The sequence below is a fragment of the Trichosurus vulpecula genome, chromosome 6 (assembly GCF_011100635.1).
Source record: "Trichosurus vulpecula isolate mTriVul1 chromosome 6, mTriVul1.pri, whole genome shotgun sequence".
Taxonomy (NCBI): domain Eukaryota; kingdom Metazoa; phylum Chordata; class Mammalia; order Diprotodontia; family Phalangeridae; genus Trichosurus; species Trichosurus vulpecula.
Window position 1 is genome coordinate 234,187,829 of NC_050578.1, and position 21,314 is coordinate 234,209,142.

At 40.7% G+C, this 21,314-nt stretch overlaps 1 protein-coding gene across 1 annotated transcript; it reads left to right on the top strand.

The window, feature by feature from the left end:
* The first annotated feature begins 19,861 nt into the window (after window positions 1-19,861).
* On the top strand, window positions 19,862-20,995 carry LOC118855479 (V-type proton ATPase subunit C 1-like). Its single transcript, XM_036765577.1, has one exon. It carries the CDS (start codon window positions 19,862-19,864, stop codon window positions 20,993-20,995), a length of 1,134 nt encoding a protein of 377 aa, XP_036621472.1.
* The last annotated feature ends 319 nt before the right edge of the window (window positions 20,996-21,314 follow it).

The window sequence follows — 21,314 nt, forward strand, 5'->3', positions numbered from 1 at the left end:
TGGCTTCTGCCGGAGGTGTAGGTCTCAACCTCTCTGGGATCTCATAGATGATCTTTGAGAAGTGCTTTGGCTGGGAAACTGATCGCCTGTGGCCAACATGATGATAAGCCTCTATGAACTAAGCTAGGCTATGCCTCAGATCACAGGCATGACTCCTTTCTGGGGACCCAACTGGGTTTTTGCAGCTGAGTAGGCCCTGCCATAGAAAATGCTTTGCTGGGCATATCCTGCAAGAAGCCAAAGCTGGCTCCACGCTATGATGAGTGATCAGAATGTGATTTTATCGAAGGTTCAATCTCAAGCATTTATTAGTCATTTATTAGGCTCTGTGCTAGCTGCTAGTGCTGCAAAGACAACAATGAAATAATCCCTTCCCTCAAAAATCTTGCTTCCTCTGAAATAAACAGAAAGTATACCTATAAATACATACAAAATTTAAAAAAAAAATAACTTTTGTGGCCAAAAGCTTCACGTAGAAGTTGGTATACATGCTGAGCTCTGACAACAAGAGGGATTTTCAAACGCGGACTTAAGGAGGGGAGGCATTCAAGGAATAAGGGACAGCCAGTACAAAAGCATGGAAATGAGAGATGGAGTGCCCTGCCTTTTGTGAGGAACAGCGAGGAGCATAAAGTGCATTCATTCATTTATGAGACTGACTCATCTCACAAATGCTTATTTTGTTTTTTAAGTCCAGAATAAAATAATTTTTTTAAAAAATAACAAAGTAGGAAGATTTCCAATAGATGTCAAAGCGGAGGAGTAGCCACCTTGTAAAGTAAAATAAGGACTGTTTTTGTTTAATTGTCAGGTAAATTCCAGACTGTTGGAGGTGGATCCCCATGGTGGTATGCATCATAGCTGATGTGTCTCTTCTAGGGAGAATTTCTCAACATAAAGTGTTTAAGTTAATTAGCAGTCACTTTCCAATCTCATTATCATTTCTTAAAATAAGAATAACTTACTGCAAGAAGCACAGTCTTATTTCCAGAGCTGAGCAGTAGAATGCCAAGACAGGATCCATAAATGGCAACAGCATAAATTTCAACTGTGATGAGTCAGGAGTTGTGTGGGAAACCTCACCCAGCAAAAGTGTTAATTGTTGTGAGGATACTTAGTCAGTGACAATTCTATACTTTTGCGAAATTTTAACTTGTAATTGGGATGGAAAATTACTGAGAGTGGGCTGGGTTGGAAGGGGAGCATTTCTTCTGAAGGCTAGGACCCCAAACTTAGTAAATATTCTATAAATGTGTATTAAATTGAGCTGATACATGAATTTACTCGAAATTAATCATAATAATTCTAACTACCAAAACAGTGTTTATATTTAGCTTTAAGGTTTCCAAGCACATTACGTGTTATATCACTTCTAACAAAAACACCTTGAGGTAAGTACCACTGATCTTCCTGTCCCCATTTTACAGATTAGGCAATTGAGACACAACTTAGTTATGTAACTTTCCCTGGATGACAAAGCCACAAAAGTATCTCAGGTAGAATTTGAGCCTAAGTCTTCTTAACACTGAGCTTGCTACTCCAGTCACTACCATAATAGCATTTTTCAAAAATAGGGCTATTCAACTCTTAACGGAGACTGAACAAACAAAAAATTTGAAGGAATTCAGAATGAGAAACAAAGAAACTAGAAATTTTAGACATCACCGTTGTGAATGTGCTCCTTTGTTTCTCTCTCTCTCTCTCTCTCTCTCTCTCTCTCTCTCTCTCTCTCTCTCTCTCTCTCTCTCGCTATTTCTGACCCTCAGGGTTCTAGAATACCTTGAGTGATTTAGGGACAGTTTTTTTTTTCTATTTGTTCCGCCCCCCCCCCCCCCCGCCCCCGTGTTAGGGCACAGGTGACTAATACCTTAGTAACGTTTGACCACTCAGTATAAAATTCTTTTCTTTTCAGATATAGCAGGAATAAATGTTAAAACACTTCCTTCAATACTTCTGGGACATACTCTGACATATATCTCTATACCAGCTCCATCTCTGAGGGAATAGGTTCAAAATGTAGCTCCATATTCCTACATGGCACTGGTCCCGCCAAAGTTGTGTCCAGAGGTAATACTGGCCCCACGTGATAGTAGATTCATATAATGCTCCTGTCACAGAATGAAAAGATGACCACAAGTCATACTTGCAATCTCAGCAGTGGGCTGGGATACAGAGTCAGTCCCAATCCTTGCTCTTTAGGGCTGCCCTGGCTTCAAAGCCAAGTCTAAGATTTCTGTTGCTCATTCCACTATCGACAGAGACTCCACTCACTGTACCTCAAATTGGAAAGCAAAACCAAAAAACATCTTGGGGGCCATATGCCTTCAGAAAGCCATTCTCCCCCACCAGATACTGAGCTTCCTCAGCTACAAATGAAGCAAAGAGTCAGCCAAAGCTACCTAGGGCCTTCTGACGATACTGACAGTAGCAGTTACGCAGCCAATAGAAAAAGTCTCTTGCCAACCCAGTGGTTAGCCCACCAGAACCAGTTATGGAATACCTTCACATGCTTCACAGTATCTCCAAGGTACTTCCCTTATATGTCATCTCAATTCTTCTGGAAGGCATCTCTTTAGCTTTCCTTGTGGAGAACGTGCATCAACTGCTGATGGGGACTAAACGTGCAGTAGACTATCATTACACAATGGTGCTTGCACTGTTTGAAGTATGACTTAGGATCAACTTTTTGCTTTGTGACAGGAGCTATGCATTAATGTGCTATCATTTGGGCCATTAGAAGAATCTTCTGGGGATAAAACAGAGAAATGGGTGGGGGATCCTCGCTATAAAAATGCTCTTTTATTTATACCCACAGCCTGCCCAGTGACTTGGCATCTTGAAAAGAATTAAAATACGTAGACTCTGGTAGATTAGGTCTTATCAGTCCTGAGACACAGAATATTTTCTGTGTTGTCCATCTCTAATAGAGAATATGAATTATGAAAAGTTTATTGATCATTGGTTTTGTTGGAATTCCAACACTTGCAGCTAGGATAAATGTGAAATCATCCTGGTTTCTGAGATGTACTGCTGGGTCATCATAAAAAAATTCAAGTTGGGGGTGGTTGTGATCTCTTCAATGTGGGGAATTCCCAGTGTGAGATTTCCTTCCTCCTATGGAGATTAGTAACTTATATGCAACTATAATTTTTTAAGAGTTATATACAAAGGGCCTGGTGGGGCACACCTGCTATTGAAGGAAACAAGGAATTGAGTTCAGAAGTTCAGAAACTAAAAGTTCAGGACTAAAGCTGACTGGGTGAACGAACTAAGTCTGACACGAATAGGCTGAGCTACCAGGAGCAGAGGAGCACCAAGCTGCCAAAGGCAGAGTGAGCTATGTCGGCTCACAAAAATGGAGCAGGTTAAAGCTTCCATGCCAATCAGTGTTGGGATCTGGCCCACGAGTAGCTACATCCCTTCCAGCCTGGGAAAGATAGGGAAACTATGGCCATGGACTGGTTTTTGGGCATTCCAAAGAGTCCACACCTGCTGTTTGGACCAATCTATTCTCAAATTCCTTGGTTCTGGGCCCAGTGCATCTGTGCTTTGTTCACATCTAGTCACCATCTCTGCTCAGTCTCAATCCTCATCCCCTCTGTCCTCTGCTCATGGCTGGCTACAAGCTGTTCACGCACGCTGCTCTTGAATGATTCCAAGTGGAGTTGAATACCCTTTGTCTCCTTCTCCTTCTGATTTTTATAATAATGCCCAGAGTATCCCGTGCCTTCCCTAGCCTTTGGGTCCTTCTTCATCTCGTAGGCATGTCCTTGGAACAGAGTTATGTAAATAAAAAACTGGATGACTGCTAATTTGTAATATTTTAATGGAAAACTCTCCTCAAATACAGATTGAACTAGATGGCCTCTGAAGTCCATTCCAATTCTGAGATTTAGCAATTGTGTAATAATAACAGTAATAAATAATAACCAGCATTTATAGAGCACTTTCGGGTTTGCAAGAGGCTTCATAAATATTGCCTTGCTTTACCTTCACAACAACCTTACAAAGTAGATGCTATTATTATCCTAAATTTACAGATGAGGAAACTGAAGCAGGAAAAGCCCATGTGTCTAAAGCTGCTAGTAAGCATCTGGAACTCAGGTCAAACTGATCCAGTCCATCATGATCCACTAGGCCACCAAGCTGCCTATTCACTCTACTCAGTCCCTAGAAGGAAGTAATTATTCATTTGTCTATATATCAAATGCTTAAGAGATAGTTCAATCACAATGTGGTTGACTGAGGACTTGCCTTTCTAGATCCTTTACTCAGAGATCAAGAAATTGGCATAAACCATATTTTTTCTTCCTGAGGATGTTGGAGTTGAAGGAAATAGAAAACCACTAGAAATGTCTGCAATTTGTGAATATAAGGAATGACATGCATCATTAAAAAGGCAGTGTTAAAAGAACATAGCTAGAAAACTACAGACTAAAGGAATGTGCGATTAAATCTCAGTGAAAAGAATTTACAACTTACTGGTGGTACCGGAAATAAAGGGTAGTAGGGTAGTAGATGACTAGCACCAGGGAATATATATGGTCTTCTCTTCTTCCTCCACACTACTTCATTTGATGACCTCATCAGTTCTTGTGCATCTAATTACCACTACGAATTTCCAATCTATTTATCCTGCCCCAACCTCTCTGCTGAACTGCAATCTCACATCCCCAACTGCCTTTCAGATATTTCAAATTGGATGTCTGGTAGGTGTCTTAAAGTCAACATGTCCAAAACAGAACTCATCATCAATCCTCAATAAACACTCCCTGTCCTCCTACCTTTCCCTATCACTATACAGGTCAATAACATGCTCCCAGTCCCGCAGGCGCTTAACTTAGGTTTCTTCCTCAACTCCTCACTCTCTCTCATCCCCCATATTCAATCTGTTGCCAAGACCTATCAATTTCACCCTAGCAACATTTCTCAAATACACCCCATTCTCTCCTCTGACTGCCATCACTGTAGTGCAGACCATCATCACCTCATGCTTTCTAGTGGATCTGCCTGTCTCATCTCCCCCCACTCAATTCCATCCTCCAGCCACCAAAGTGATTATCCTAAAGTGCAGGTGCAATCATGTAACCTCCTCCCCTCCTACTCAATAAAATCCAATGTCTCCACATGGCCTCTAGAATCAAACACAAAATCCTTTGCTTAGCATTCAAAGCCCTTCATAAACTAGTCCCCTTCTAACTTTTCATTCTTCTTACACGCTACTCCTAAACTGGCACTCTTCCATCCAGTGACACTGGCCTCCTGACCTTTCCATAAACAGGACACTCCATTACTCAGCTCCTGGTGTTTTCTGACTGTCCCCCATGCCTGGAATGCTCTCCCTCCTCATCTCCACCTACTGGCTTCCCCAACTTCCTGGTAAGCCCCAACTAAAATCCCATCTTTTGCAAGAGGCTTTTCCCAATCTTTCTTAACTCTAGGGCTTTCCTTCTGCTAATTATTTTCTTTCTATCATGTATATAGCTTGTTTGTGCAGGTTTATTTGCTTGCTGGCTCCTCATTAGATTGTGAGCTTCATGACAACAGGGACGTCTTTTGCCTCTTTTTGTATCCCCAGTGCTTAACACAGTGCCTGGCACCCGGTAGGTGCTTAATAAATATTTGACAGACAAATATGGTCTAAATTCTATCTTCCATTTGGAAATGGAAACAAAGTTTTGTGATATGCCTATATTAGCATGTAAATTCCTTGAGGCCAGAGGCAACCTTTTTTTTTTTTTGAACAATCGTAGTACTTAGCATTGTATTTGTATCCCTACAGACAGGTTAAGTCATACTGTGAATAAAAAGCTAGACCAATAATCAGGAAGGTGAATTCAAATTTCATCTCAGACACGTACTAGCTGTGTGACCTTGGTTAAGTGACTTAACCTATTTCAGTTTAAAATTCAGGATAAAATGGGTTAATATGCATAAGGTGCTAGCTGTTATCATTAGCATAGTGCCTAACAAATAGTAACCACTTAATAAATGACCCATCATTTATATGTTTCCATTTATGCCTTTCTACCATGGATCTATTTTTCTCTCTCTCTCTCTCTCTCTCTCTCTCCCCCTCACACACATACACACACACACACACACACACACACAAGCAGTTCCCTACGCTACTGAAATCATGGGTCAGAGCCCTGCTTTACACACACAGTCACACATACGTACACCACAATGGAGAAATTAATGGCCTTAGTAGCAACCTCACAGGTTTGTGATGAGACCATGTCAGTGAAGCCCTATATAAATAATATATATTATTCTTCCAGCCAATAGATTATAGTGGGATCATAGATCTGGAGATAGAAGCAACATCAGGAACCATCTAGTCCAATCATCTCATTTTACATTTGAGGAAGTTGAGGCCCAAAGTGACGAAGTGCCTTGCTGAAGGTCACAAGGTCACAGAGGCAGTGAGCATCAGAAGTACAATCTGAAGATCAGAAGCCAGAGAGTCAATAGGAAGTGAAGGAACCAAACAACAGACAGATGTATAGGAGCACACAGCCATGTCAAAAACCCAATCAATCATCAAGGACTTTCAAGTCTTTGCTTCTTCACTTGTCCTGTGAGTCCTATGTGGCAAGAATCAAACACAGTAAAGCTAGTCTAAGCCCTGCCAAGGGATCGGGTAATGGCGGCAATGGTTGAGTAGAAACAGGATGAGGGGCACCCATTGGGCAGTAAATCTTAACTAGATTAAAAGGAAGAATACCTAACTCCTGAGCACAAAAGCATGACCACTGCTCTGTTTAATGTCAATATGCCAGTATATAGTAGACATACCTTGGTGTGAAAACAGGTATATTCAAAGCTGTTACTAGGTACCAGTTAAGACTTTGCCTCAGGGGCTGAATTAAAAGGGTACTTAATTTAGAGGGTGTTGGCAACATTTGGCATTCCCTAGAAATGCAGAAACAACAGCCTTTAGCCCCTAGTTAGTAAGAATAATTAGTTAAGCCAGGAAGCAAATACCTCCCCAGAGCCAACTCTGTCCTCATCTATGCAGCAGGCTGTCTGGCATCAAACCTGTCCTGCAGTCTTGCGGGTTTCTCTATTCACCCTCAACCAAAGGCCTGTGTTTACATTTTCAAACTGAGGAAGCACTCTGTTGGGCATATTTTCTGCTACTTGCCTTGGGGTACGAAAATCCTCACTGTGGCTTTGAATATAGTAACATCACAGCTTTCTGGATTGCATTACTGGCTGACTGCTATGTAGTTCATCTTAACAATAATCATACTTAGTGATTTTCCATTTTCTATTAAAAAAAAGACCTGTGTGCTGAATGTCCGGATGCTCAAAGGAATAGATGGAAAGATTCCACTGAGCCTTGTAAGACCATTGAAAGTTACGCGCAGAATCTTCCATGGCAAGCTGGACTAAGCTTGCCTTGGTTAATACTGTTACTACTGTTATCTACTATTGTTTATAGGACCATAGATTTAGTGTTGGAATCACCTCAGAGGCTGCCTATGTTACAGATAGGGAAAACACTCTCCTTGAGATAAAGTGGCAGGCTTAAGAAAGCAAATAGCTAGGATATGAAAACAGGTCCTTTGACTCCAAAGCCACAGTATACCACGCTGCCTCCCTGGGAAGAATAACACATTTTTATCATCACAGGGAATGCACCAGTGTGGATAAGTCTGACATTCCCCAGGAAGAAAGAGGTATCCTTAAGAGAAAGCTATGGAGGAGTCAGAGAAGAAAGATGTATTTAAGCCAAATGCAGGGATGAAAACCACATAGGTGACTTGGATGAGTTTGGACTAAAGAAGATCAGAGGCTGAATTTGAGAAGGAAAAATTGGCAAAACTGGGGGAAATCTGAAGAAGCATCTTCTGGCCCAATTCCTATTTCCAAGTGACAAAAGGAACAGATCAAGGACAATTATAGGGGATTTAAGAGCATTAATGAAGATTAGGGAAGATCACATCACAGGAAGATTAGGAAATAGAACAGGGAAGATGCAGACTCAAGCACTATAAGATGATGTGGTAAATGCACCATTTAGTGAGTTCACAAATTGATAGAGTGCATTAGTGGGTGGGACTAATTGGTGAAGGACAGATTGACACAAGGCTGAAGGTGGGAGAAGGGTGGCAGTTGGTGTGGCCCTGCTAAGATAAAGGAGGAATATGAGTGAGTCTGTCAAGTTTTTTTTTCTACTTAGTATTTTTTTCCAATTACATGTAACAATAATTTTCATCATTCACTTTTATAAGATTTTAAGTTCCTAAGTTTCTTCTCCCTCCTTCGCCTCCCCACTCTGCAAGATGGCAAGGAATCTGATATTGGCTATACATGTACAATCATATTAAACATATTTCCACATAAGTCATGCCGTAAAAGAAGAATCAGAACAAAAGGCAAACGCTCTGAGATAGAATTATTTTTTTAAAGAGAGAGAAAATAGTCTGCTTTGATCTGCATTCAGTCTCCATAGTTCTTTCTCTGGATGTAGATAGCTTTTTTTTTTCCATCATAAGTCTTTTGGAATTGTCTTGGATCACTGCATTGCTGAGAAGAGCTAAGTCTATCAAAGTTGATTGTCATACAATGCTGCTGTAACTGTGTACAATGTTCTCCTAGTTCTGCTCAGCATCTCTTCATGTAAGTCTTTCCAGGTTTTTCTGAAATCTGCCTGCTAGTCGTTTCTTATAGTACGATACTATGCCATTATATTCATATACCACAAGTTGTTCAGTCATTCTCCAGTTGATGAACACCCCCTCGATCCTGATTCTTTGCCACCACGAAAAGAACTACTATAAATATGTTTGTACATGTGGGTCCCTTTGAGTTTGTCATGTTATTAGGAAGTGAGAACAGTTAAAAAATGATCAAAGACTTAGGGTTGAAGTATAAACAATCACTAGAAGTTTCAAGAAATAAGGTTGGAAGTCTGAGCCATTATGAAGAGGGAAATCTGCACAATAATTTGATTTAGGTGATGTTAATATTTTTGCCATAGCTGAGTGAATGTTATCTGTGTTCCCAGTGTAAATTGACCTCACTCCCAAAGAAAGTGAAGGAACCCAAAGAATGCCTCTCTACTCTCCAGGTTGCTGAGTTAAATGGATGGGTCCTAAAGTAGATGCAAGTCTTCAATGGGAAAAGGGAAGATCTATAGTGGAAGAAGAGAGACTTGAATCATGTCAAGATGATGGAGCATGGCAGACTTTTACACAGAGGTTAAAGATAAGGAAAGGCACATACAGTTAGAGCTCAATCACAAATTCTGTTCTTCCTCAAGAGGAGGGAGAACTGGATCCTCCAAGGAGCACGAATCTGCTTGTCATTCAGAGATATAGAACTGAGCCACAGAAACTTTCAGGAAAGAAATCCCTACTAAGAGGAAGGAGATAAAACTAACATAGCCAGTGGTGATTACATGCTCAGGAGTATTGTGGCAGCTACTGGTCAACCTGATAATAAGAGAGAGTTCTGCTGTATTCCTTGGGTTATGTATGCAAGAATGATATAATAGAGCCACAGAAGCCAGCAGAGATTACTCAGTAAGGGTCGGAGGAAGAAAAGGATAGTAACTGTTGATTATAATATTTGTATGGATTATTGTGAGCAGCTAGGTGACAGTGGATAGGGTGCAGGCCCTGAAATATGGAAGACCTGAGCTCAGACACTTACTAACTGTGTGACCCTGGGCAAGTACCTTAACCCAATTTGTCTCAGTTTCCTCAACTGCAAAATGAGCTGGAGAAGGAAATGACAAACTACTCCAGTATCTCTGCCAAGAAAATCCCAAATGAGGTCACAAAAAGCTGGACACAACTAAAACAACTCAACAACAGCGGATCATTGTAGTTAGATTAGTGGTACTGATGGTCTCTGGTCTGTATTCTCTTATCCACACATCCTATTTCAATTTATTGAGGCCCAGTCTCAGCCTACACCACATTGAGTATTCTCTGTCTGTCCCTCTTTTGACCAAAAGCATGAGTTTCCAGTTAAAAAGACAACTTTAAAGTTACATACAATCTTTTTCCCTTCTGATCAACCACTCTTGGTCTCATTAACACCATGCTCTAACCAACTGGGTGTATACTTCCTTCCTTTCATCATTCTATTTCTTTTATAACCTTGATAACCCATTACAGATTTTTAAAAAATGTTTTATTCATAATTTTTTTATATCACCTCCTCTTCTACAGCTACTACCCCACCACCCAGCCCTTCTAACAAACCATAAAAAGAAAAAAAAAGAGAAAAAAAGCAATTCAGCAAAACTAATCAACATATTGACCTAGTCTGACAATATATGCATTGGCCTATATCCATAGTCCTCCTGCTCTACAAAGGGAAGGAGGTTCATTTCTCATCAAAGTAATTGTAATCATGTCTGGTAATTAGGCAAATGAAGAGCAATGTCTAGACCCTTGGAGAGTAAGCTCCCTGAGAAAAAGAACTTTTTTTTTCATTTGTGTCACTATATTTTTAATGCCTAGCACAATATGTGGCACTTAGTAGGTGCTTAATAAACACTTGGTTACTGTATGATTGCATGAGGCTGTTTGCAGATGAAACCCTAGTCATCATGTAACCGAAAGCAAGATGAGTGCAAACCAGTGCAATTTCACTCAGAATGGATTCCTCTGTTGGGCTGCTTTGGGAAGTGTGACTGATAAAGAGGAATATTATAGATTTTCAATTACAGGCAAGTGGGTAGTGATTGGAAATGATTACCCACTGGCAGAAAGACTGCAAATCCAATGGCAAAGAGTAGTTGGATAATTTAAGTCACTTGATGCAATGTGCATTAGTCTACTGAAAGGCCTTGATATTGTTAAGCCTGAAAGACTCACAAGAGAAAAACACTGTAGAGGCCAATGCAACTGCTACGTTGTCATCTGGAAGATGTGACAGGGAGAAATGATCATCTAGTTGCTATTTCTGATTAACAGAAAAAACACCAATAGTTCTTCAAACTGCAGTGTTTTCAACACGTGTTTCCCGAATCTCCCGTGTCATGTTTTCCCTCACTCAAGCATCCCACTTTGATCTCCCATTCACCTAAAAGCACAGGGATGATGACCGCTCAAGTGGCCTCTCCCAACCAACCAGGCGAGTCTTTTTCCAGCACCTCCTCTGTGCCCAGGACATAAGAGAGTAAAACGGAAGGTACTGTCTCTTCTCCTAGACAGTTTGAAAACTCCTTCTCGCCAATCAAATCCAATCCCATTAGTATTTATTAAATGCCTACTAAGTGGAAGGCACTGTTCCAGCATCAGAATGGGGCTTCATGGATTACTTCTCCCCAATTAAAAGCAAATATCTTTGTCAGTGGATAGAGTGCCTAGCCTGAAGCCAGGAAAACTCATCTTCATGAGTTCAAATTCAGGCTCAGAAGCAAACTGTGTGACCCTGGGTAAGTCACTTAATCTTCATGTTTGCCTCCATTTCCTCATCTGTAAAATTAACTGGAGAAGGAAATGGCAAACCACACTAGTATCTCTACCAAGAAACCACCAAATGAAATCACAAAGAGTCAGACATGACTGAAAAACACTGAACAGCTTTGTCAGATAAGATTCTTTCTTAACTGAAACAATCAAAATGAAGTGTGAATAAGGCCTATACACTTTCTCGTATCCATCAAAAGTACTGAGTACGTAACTGGATGACATCCGGCAGAGCCCACATAGAACCGGGGAGATATCAAGGTTCTAGCAACAGCTAGGAGTGCGTGAGGACCAGCCCACGGACAATCGAGGAAAGGAGAAAGAGAAGATAGGGCTGACATAGCCCAGGGGGTGACTGGGCCTATAGATATCTCAGAGGAGAAGACATGAACTGATGTCATCAGGTGTAGCCACCTCCTCAAGAACTGAGAGAAGTTCCAAGAAAACATGCACTCTTTCCCCAACTTCCTCTCCTAGTGACAATCCATCATCAGGTTGGGTAATACAATTTTGCTTCACTAAAATAAATATTTCTGGTGACACAAATTTGGCCTCAACTACAAAGAGTTCAGGGATTAACCAGAGATATAAATGTTTATAAAGGCAGAAATTCAAACCTCTCTCTAAAATGTTAGGAATTTTCCTAACTAGGAGCTTGGAGTAATTTTGATTGAAATCCTAACTTTTCATCTAAAATAAATTCCTGAAAGTAAAAAGGATCTGGGGGATAGAGGGAAATGATGGAACATGGAACTGACAGGCCATTCTACTGTCCCTAGGTTTAAAATGAGCTAGTTACTGTACAAGCGTATTATACCAGGCACCTGCAATACAAAACCAAAACTTAAACTGTTCCCCCAACCCTTAAGGCGTGTAAGCTCTCTTTCAGGACCTTTTTTCACCAAACCTATGTTTTAATCATAGTTGATTCCCAGTGAGGACAATCCCTGTACCAATACACACCTGCAGCTTCTTATGATCTTAGAGGGCTGCTTACGGCACCAAACAATGAACTGATCTGTCCAAAGTCACACATCCAAAATATAAACCAAAGTTAGGCCTTGAACCAGAGTTGCTCTCACTGATGCCAACTCTATCCACTATACCAAGCATGATGATGAAATTAATGCTGATCTGAGGAGGGTGTAAACACTAACATCTAAGTCAGGACCAAAAAAGCCTTCACAAAGAAAGCCAGAGATTCTTCTAAGAGACTGGCTTTGGAAGGGAATGAGTTCCAAGCATGTGGATCAGTCTGTGCAAAGGTGGAGATGTTGGGATAACATGCTGAGTTATGAGCTAGAAAGAACAGATGAAGATGATCGAGAATCCAAAGGGGTATTGCAAAGTTAGGTCAGAACAAGCAGCCTCAGGCGCTACCCACACTAACAATGGTGGTCACATCAAATGGCTGAAAGCGCACTGCCCAGCACTAACCAGTGGATCCACTGTGCAAGAAATTCATTCTTTAGAATCTGTTCACCACAGGGCTAGCAGGAGAACGTAGGGGCCTTACTAGTCCCTCGGAGGGAACTGATGTCTAGAGGAAAGAAACAGCCCCTGTGAAATTCATAATGTAAACGTAATTCATGGTAGAGATCAAGTCCCTTAACGATGCATAGCAGTACCGATTTCTGGCATTTTCTTTCTTTTTTTTTTTTTATTTGGACTCATGATTTCATTGGGATTGGGTTTTCCTGTGTGGAAAAATTCATGCAAGTTGGAAATTTTTACTCATTGTTTCAAAAGACTGCTTGGGACACCAAGAAGTTGTGATTTTTCCATGGCCACATAGCTAGTATGTTTAAGAGGCACTATCTGAACATAGGTCTTCCTGACTCTCAGGCCAGCCACTATCTATCCACCAAGACACTGCTTCTTATCACTATCACAGGTAGTTCAAAATAATGTATACGTTAAAAATGTCTGCTGTCTGACTCCATTTATAACGGCAATCCAAAAAAAGCAACACAAATCTTTTCTCCAGATTCCAGACAGTATCCTTATGATCTCCCTCTAGGGAGAAGTTGGGGGAAAGGGGGAGGAACTAAATTGCTATTGTTCATCCTTCATTCTCTAAAAGAACCAATAAAATCAGGAGGCTGAGTCCTGACTTGTGCATGAATTGGATTTAAGTGAGGCAGGTCTGTGCAAAGTCATCAGCCTCACTCTTCCCTACAGTCATCAGAGACAAAAGTCAAGACGACTGGTGATGGATGACCCAGCAAGCACCTAAATATTATGCAACTAAAATCTTAGTATAGGAACGAAAGAAAAGTAAAACCATGCTGCCAATTTGGACCGAAACGTCACAGCCTGAAAATGTGCAATTTAAAGGCCTCGGATGTTGTAATGGTAATTAGGGTGGGACTTTTTTTAATGTTTTCTCTTTTAGAATGCGAAGGTAATCAAGGACCTTTGATGAGTTTTCCTTTTCAAACGTAATGGAAAGTAAAATGGACTTTTTGTTGTCTTTGTTTTGGAGTGCTTCTCAGCACCAAGGAATGATTGAATTAGGAGTCTCTGATGACCTGCTTGAGTCAAGGGAAGGCCTAGTTCACATGTGTTTGAGTTGCATGGTTGTGATGTCCTTTAACCCTGAAGAAGTGTATATAAACTCAGAGGTTAGCTTTTTTACCTGTGGGGGTTCACTCATTGGAAGAGTACTGGTATGGAGACTCTGGGTAACCGTTAAGAAGACCCCTCGGCTTTGAAAACCCAGATGTTGGTGCTTCTCTCTCTGATAAGACTGCTAGAAGCCTGTCTGTTGATTTGTGTTATTTGTTCTGTTTATATTTTCTCTGTTTGTAATTTGTTTGTATTTGCTCTCAAGTTCAGGGTGCTCACTTTTCCCCCTAAACTAAGTGAATAATATATGTATGTTTGATTAAAGTGAGATTGTAAACCCCTTAAAGTTGCTTTCCTTAGAAAAGCAGATCAAAGAACTTGCGCTAGTAGCCCTCTTGAGTGCTGGTGTTATTGGCCTTACACAGCCACAGTTGCTACTAGCAACATTGTTGTTACAGATGTAGAAAGGCAGTTGGTACAATAAACTAAGAAGTGACTTTAGAGTCAGAGGATCAGAGTTCAAATCCTGCCTTTGGTGCTTGTTACTTGTTTGGCTTTGGGCAAGTCATCAAACCTCCTTATACTAGTTTCTTCATATGCAGGAAGAAAGTGTTAGACATGATAGACTCTGAGGTCCCTTTAAACCTACAGATCTCTAATTTCTAAGCTGTCATACCTATCAATCTATGACCCTGTGGTATAAGGTAAGAGGAAAAATGATTCTGCCTCCAAGAAGATCCCTGTCCTAAAGATATATGTTAGCACTGGGCACCCACAGTGGGCACCGAGTTATCTTTCCATTTACTAGTTCCCTGGTTGGCTGAGACAAGGCTCTATGTCTGCATAGATTTTTGGGAACTGGAAACATGCATACAATTGATGGGCCTCATATAATGGGAAGTGCTTTTTTTTTGTTGTTTGACTACTAAAAGTTGTCTTTCAAGGAATGGGAACAGATTCTTCCCAAAAAATCCAGTGGCTTCATATACTCTTAGTCTATACTCATTGTGACATGCATGTTTAAATTTACTGCCTCAGTACAGAACTGTAGTCTATGGTCTTATAGTAGAGAAGGTTTAATAGTTTCCTGTTAGTGTTAATTAGGGGCAGCTAGGTGGCACAGTAGATAGAGTGCCAGGCCTGAAGTCAGGAAGACTCATCTTCCTGATTCAAATCTGGCCTTAGACAGTTACTAGCTATATGACCCTGGGCAAGTCATTTCATTCTGTTTGCCTCGGTTTCCCCATCTGTAAAATGAGTTGGAGAAGGAATGGCAAACCACTCCACTATCTTTGCTAAGAAAACCAAATGGGGTCACAAAATGTCAGGTGGGACTGAAACAACTGAACAAAAAAACTGGTGTTAATTAGACACTTGAGGGTATGGGGAAGGGAATAAAGGTAAGGCAAGGGGCAGATAGATGGCACAGTGGACACAGCCCTCACCCTTGATTCAGGATGAACTGAGTTTAAATCCAACCTCAGATAAATACTAGCTGTGTAACCCCGGGCAGGTAATTTAACTCCAATTGCCTTCCAAAAAGAGTCAAGGAGAAAGGAAGGAAACAGAAGCAAAAGAATAAGGTGAAGGAAGTGACCAAGAGTTTCAGATGAACAAGGGACGAGCATGGAAATGGGATCCCTGATTCTTTCTTAGTTTCTACTTCTATCAGGAAATAGGATAAAATATTAAGAGTGCTGGAGAGCCAAGACGGCAGAGGAAGTATCGCATTTGAGCTCTTCCAATATCACCGTCCAAACAACTTTAAAGTAACACCTTAAAATCAAATTCTTGAGTGTCAGAGCCAACAAAAGTCAGGAGTGGACAATTTTCTAGCCCAAAACATCTTAGGAGGTCAGAAGGAGAGGTGTGTGACACTGAGAGAAGCTGGCCCACAGATAAATGGTGGCAATTACAACTGTGGGCTTTGATGGTGGGGACAGAAGCGGTAGCAGCTTTAGGAACTCTCAACCCAGAAAAAGTAAGGGGATTGGGCATGTGGTTAGAAAGAGATTACATGGTACCTCTGTGCTAGCACTAGTTTCAATATAGGATGTTCTTTGGTACCTCCACTGCTAGTACTCCTGGGTCACAGTTCCAGGGTAGAGAGGTGGGCTTTTGGTTACAAGGGAGCAGGACCTCTGAGGAGCAATAGCGTCTGGAGCAAGAGTCAGGGACCCTTCCTTGGTAAGTGTGTGGGTCAACAGACCACTGACTCAAATAAAAAACAGAGGTGTCTTGGCTTTCTCAAGGTAGAAACAAAACAGAAGCTTTATTTGATCAAGTCTCGAGAGAACTGGGCATCTCCCACTACCAGGGTGGAGATAGTAGTGAAGAGAGGCAAGGGGGAGAAGGCAAGCAAGGTATATATCCTTGTACAAACAATTCTAAGAAATCCCACCCCAGAGGCTGGACCCCTGTCCCCATTTGCAGGGACAGGTGGCCTCACAATCTAACCAGGAATAAGTTTTACCCAATACCAGCACAGAAACTACAGAATTACCTTATAGGGAAACTTTAATGTTAAGATGGCGGTTTGTAAGTAGGCTAGGGGAGGGGGAGAGGGGAATATCACCTGATTTCCCCGAAATCATATGATTTACAAGAAAACAAAACTTAGGCCTAGTGAGGTCCACATCGTAACTAAATTTGTACTATTTGAGTATCACCTTGCCTGAGTTATTCATAGGGAAGCTTTCACAATCTTGTATTCCACTCATAAGGACCAGAGGATTGGAAAGCAATGACCACAACTCTCAGATCACACCACTGTGGAAGCACCAAAAACTTCCAAACCCCCACAATTAGCTGTGAAAACAGCAGCATGAAAACAGCAATGTGAAAAAGTCTAAAGCTCAAGACAACCCTCCCTCTCCCCACCAAGAGAACAGAGTCCAACTTTAATATAAAGTTTAAAGTCAAGAACTAGGCTGGAAAAAAATGAGTAAACAACAATAATAATTTACTTTAAACCTGACCATAAAAAGCTATTATGGTGACAGAAAAGAACAAGACACTGTCTCAGAAGAAGACAGCCATATCAAAACAGCTACAAGCAAAGCATGAAAGAAAAATACAAGTTGAACACAAGTCCAATAAATATTCCTAGAACAGCTAAAATGATTTTTAAAATAAGAGTAATACAGGAAAAATTGGGGAAAAATTGAGTGTGATGCAAAAAAAAACTATAAAATTCCAATTAACAACTTGGTAAAAGACACAAAAAAAAATACTAAAGAAAATAATACCTTAAAAAACAGAAGTGACCAAATGGTAAAAGAGGTACAAAACCTCATTAAAGAACTTTTTTTTAAAAGACAGAATTGGCCAAATGGAAAAGTATAAAAGTTCACTGATTAAAATAATTCCTTAAAAATCAGAATTGGGAAAGTGGAATCTAGACTCTAAGAGACATTAAGAAACAAGAAAAAGTCAAAAGAATGGAAAAAATAGAAGAAAATGTGAAATATCTTACTGGAAGAGAAAACTGACCTGAAAAACAGACTGAGGAGAGATAATTTAAGATTTATTGGACTATATAAAAACCATGATTCAAAAAAAGAGCCCAGAAATTATAAAGGAAAATTGGTCCAATACCCGAGAACCAGAGGGTGAAATAGAAATAGAAAGAAAGCACCAAACTCCTCCTGAGATGCTAAAATGAAAACTCCCAAGAATATTACAGCAAAATTCCAGATCTCCTAAGTGAAAAAGAAAATACTGCAAGTAGACAGAAATCATTCAAATATCATGGAACCTCAGTTAAGATCACACAAGACTTAGTAGCCAACCCGGTAAAGAAGGAGAGGACTTGGAATATGATATTCCATAAGGCAAGGGACCTAGGTTAAAACTAAGAATAATGTACTCAGCAAAGCTGGAATATAATCCTGCTAGAGGAATAAAATGAACATTTAATGAAACAGAGGACTTTCAAGGATTCCCTTATAAAAAGATCAGAGATGAACAACAACAAAAATCTGACTTTCAAAAATAAGACTTAAGAGAAGCATAAAAAGGCAAACATGAAAAAAAATCATAAGGGACTTAATAAGGTTAAACTATTTACATTCTGATATGGGAAGATGATACATGTTAACTCCTAAGAATTTTATCATCATTAGGGGAATTAGAAGGAATCTATATTGAGAGAAGACAGGAGTATTAGTTGATTATGTTGGAATGATCTCAAAAAATGGAGGGTCGAGGAAGAGGGACCCACAAGGAGAAAAGGGTAACGAGGGGAAGAAGAGGGAAAATTATCTCCCATAAAAAAGGCATGCAAGGAAGAGCTTTTGGAGTAGAAGTGAATATCATGGGGAGGGGAGGAAGCAAACAATGCTTAAATTTCACCTGAACTGGTTTAATGAGGAACTGAATACACACGCATGTGTATCTCTGTATGTGTATAGGGATAGATAGATATGTGTGTGTGTATAAACATATACACAGACACCCACACACACATTCTCTCTCTCTCTGTCTCTCTCATTCTCTCCCTCTGTCTTGGTCTCTCTCCCTCTCTCATTCTCCCCTTTGGGTATAGAAATCTGTCTTACCTAACAGGGAAATAAAAAGTAAAAGGGAAAAGGATAAAGGTAAGAGGGAGGGAAGATGAATAGAAGTAGCAATCAGAAGCAAAAGAAACTTTTGGGAAGGGGCAGCGTTAAAAAGAGAGAGAAGAACAAAGCAGAAAACAGGATGGAGGGAAAGCTAGTAATCCTAACTGCGAATGGGAGGAGCTTCACCCACTACACGAAGGCAGGTGGCAGAACCGATGAGAAACCAGAATCCAGCAATATATCATTTACAAGAAACACACATGAAACAGACACACACACAGAATTAGAATAAGGGGTTGAAGCAGAATCTATTAGAAGTCAGTTGAGGTTAACAAAAAGAAGGGCAGGAATCGCAATCACTGTCTCAGAGAAAGCAACAGCAGAGACAGACTAATTAAAAGACAAAACCAGGAAAAGCCCATTTTGCTAAAAGGTACAACAGATGATGCAGTCAGGGCGACACTAAACATGCGCACGCGCATGGGACAACATGGCGTCCACATTCTTAAAGGAAACGTTAAACGAGTTACAGGAGGAAATAGTAAAACTATACTAGCCAGAGACCTTGCCTTTTCCAAACTCTCAGAAGTCGATAAATGTAACTGTGGAATAAATAAAAAGGAAGATAGGGAGATAACAGAGTCTTAGAAAAGTTGGCTAGGCCGGGCCTCCGGAGTAATCTGAAAGAGACAGGCAGGGCTGTACCTTTCTCTCGCGTGTCCGCGGCTCCTTCCCACAAATTGGCCGTGGAGGGGGCAGAGGCCTCCGGGAGACCCGGGAGAGAGACCCGGCCAAGGCCCTGGTGGACTTCGAGATAACCTCAAGGAAGAGCCAAGCTCAGCCAAACTAGGCCCCGAGGGGGATGGGCCTGAGAAAGACGTGAAGGGAGGACAAAAGTGACGTTCACAATGGCCCTCTGGCGGGCGGGGGAGGCACCTACTGACTGACAGGCAGAGGACTACTCCGCCTCCTGCTGGGCTGTCCTTCTCTTCTCTTTGGTCCCTTTGCCCCGCCCCTTTCCCCTCCCCCACCTTTTTCCTCCCTTCCCCACCCCACCCCTTGGTTCTCTCAAAGCCCTGCCCCTCCCTTGGCTCAAGCTCAGCAGCGGCACCCACGGCAGCCGCAGCCTCGGTGCAGGTGGGTCAGTCGCCCCTCCAAGAGCAGACGGGTCAGCTGACTTGAGATGGAGAACTGATTTGCTAAATCCTCCTGTTTCTCTGCCACCTTCCCCCTCCTTTTTTCTTGCCAGCCTCTTGGTATCAATCTTGTTTTTGGAAAAATTGCTTGATAAGCATGACTGAGTTCTGGCTTATTTCAGTTCCTGGGGATAAAACATGCCAGCAAGCATGGGAGAAACTACAAGCAGCAACAACCAAAAGCAATCTCTCTACTAACTCAAAGTTCGAGATTCCCGAATTAAAGGTTGGCACACTGGATGTTTTAGTTGGAATATCAGATGAATTGGACAAACTGGATTCATTTTTAGAGGTGGTTGTTAACGAAGTGGCTAAATATACATCTGATGTACTAGAAGAGGAAGATAAAGTTGGAGAAAATCTATTGGCTGATGGAGTTGACATAATTTCATATGTAACAAAGTTCCAATGGAATATGGCCAAGTATCCAATCACAGAGTCACTGAAAAATCTTACTGAAATGATTGCCAAGGGAGCAAAACAAATTAACAATGACTTCAGAGCCCGAGTATCTACATATAATGAACTGGAAGTAAATCTTAGGGCTTTGGAAAAAAAGAACACAGGAAGTTTATTAACTAGAAACCTAGCAACAATTGTAAAGAAAGATGACTTTGTCCTTGATTCAGAATATCTCACTACATTATTGGTGGTAGTTCCAAAGTTACTGCATAATGAATGGGTCAAGCAATATGAAACATTGACTGAGATGGTAGTCCCAAGGTCTAGCCAGGTTATTTCAGAGGACCCAGATAATTACCTGTGCACTGTTACCTTGTTTAGACAGTCAGTGAAAGAATTTATGGCTAAATGCAGAGAGAAGAAGTTCTTGGTCCGTGATTTTCAGTATGATGAAGAGAAGATCAGAGAAGAGAGAGAGAAGATTACCACTATGTCCACTGACAAGAAGAAACAGTTTGGACCACTAATTTGGTGGCTGAAAGTGAATTTCAGTGAAGCTTTCATAGCATGGATTCATGTGAAAGCATTAAGGATTTTTGTTGAGTCTGTTTTAAGATATGGATTGCCAGCAAACTTCCAGGCAATGCTACTTCAACCCAATCACAAAACCATGAAGAAACTGAGACAGGTATTGTATGATTTGTACAAACACTTGGATGTTCATGCAGGATCTTTTATTGATCTTCCTGTGGATATTCCAGGCCTAAAGTTCGGTGAACAGGAAAGTTATCCCTATGTGTGCTGCAAGATTAATTGCAAACTATTGTAATTAAAATAAAAATTGTCTTCAATACTGACAGTCCTTTCCTAGTGTTGATGTATATGAACAGAAGTGAGATTGAAGTATGTCTGTACTTTTAACTCTATAAATCCAGTGCTTGCTTCTTATTCCTTTTCCTTTGGTTAATTTTTCCATAGTGGTCAATCTGTTGACATTTTCTTTTTTTTTTTTTTTAAAAAAGAATATATGTATTGTTGCTTTTTTATTGATCAGATCTGCAAATGTGTACTGAAAAAAACAGTTTACTTATAGACAGAATCATAGATAATTTTTAAAAGTTTTCTTCATTAATGTAGTGGTATATATT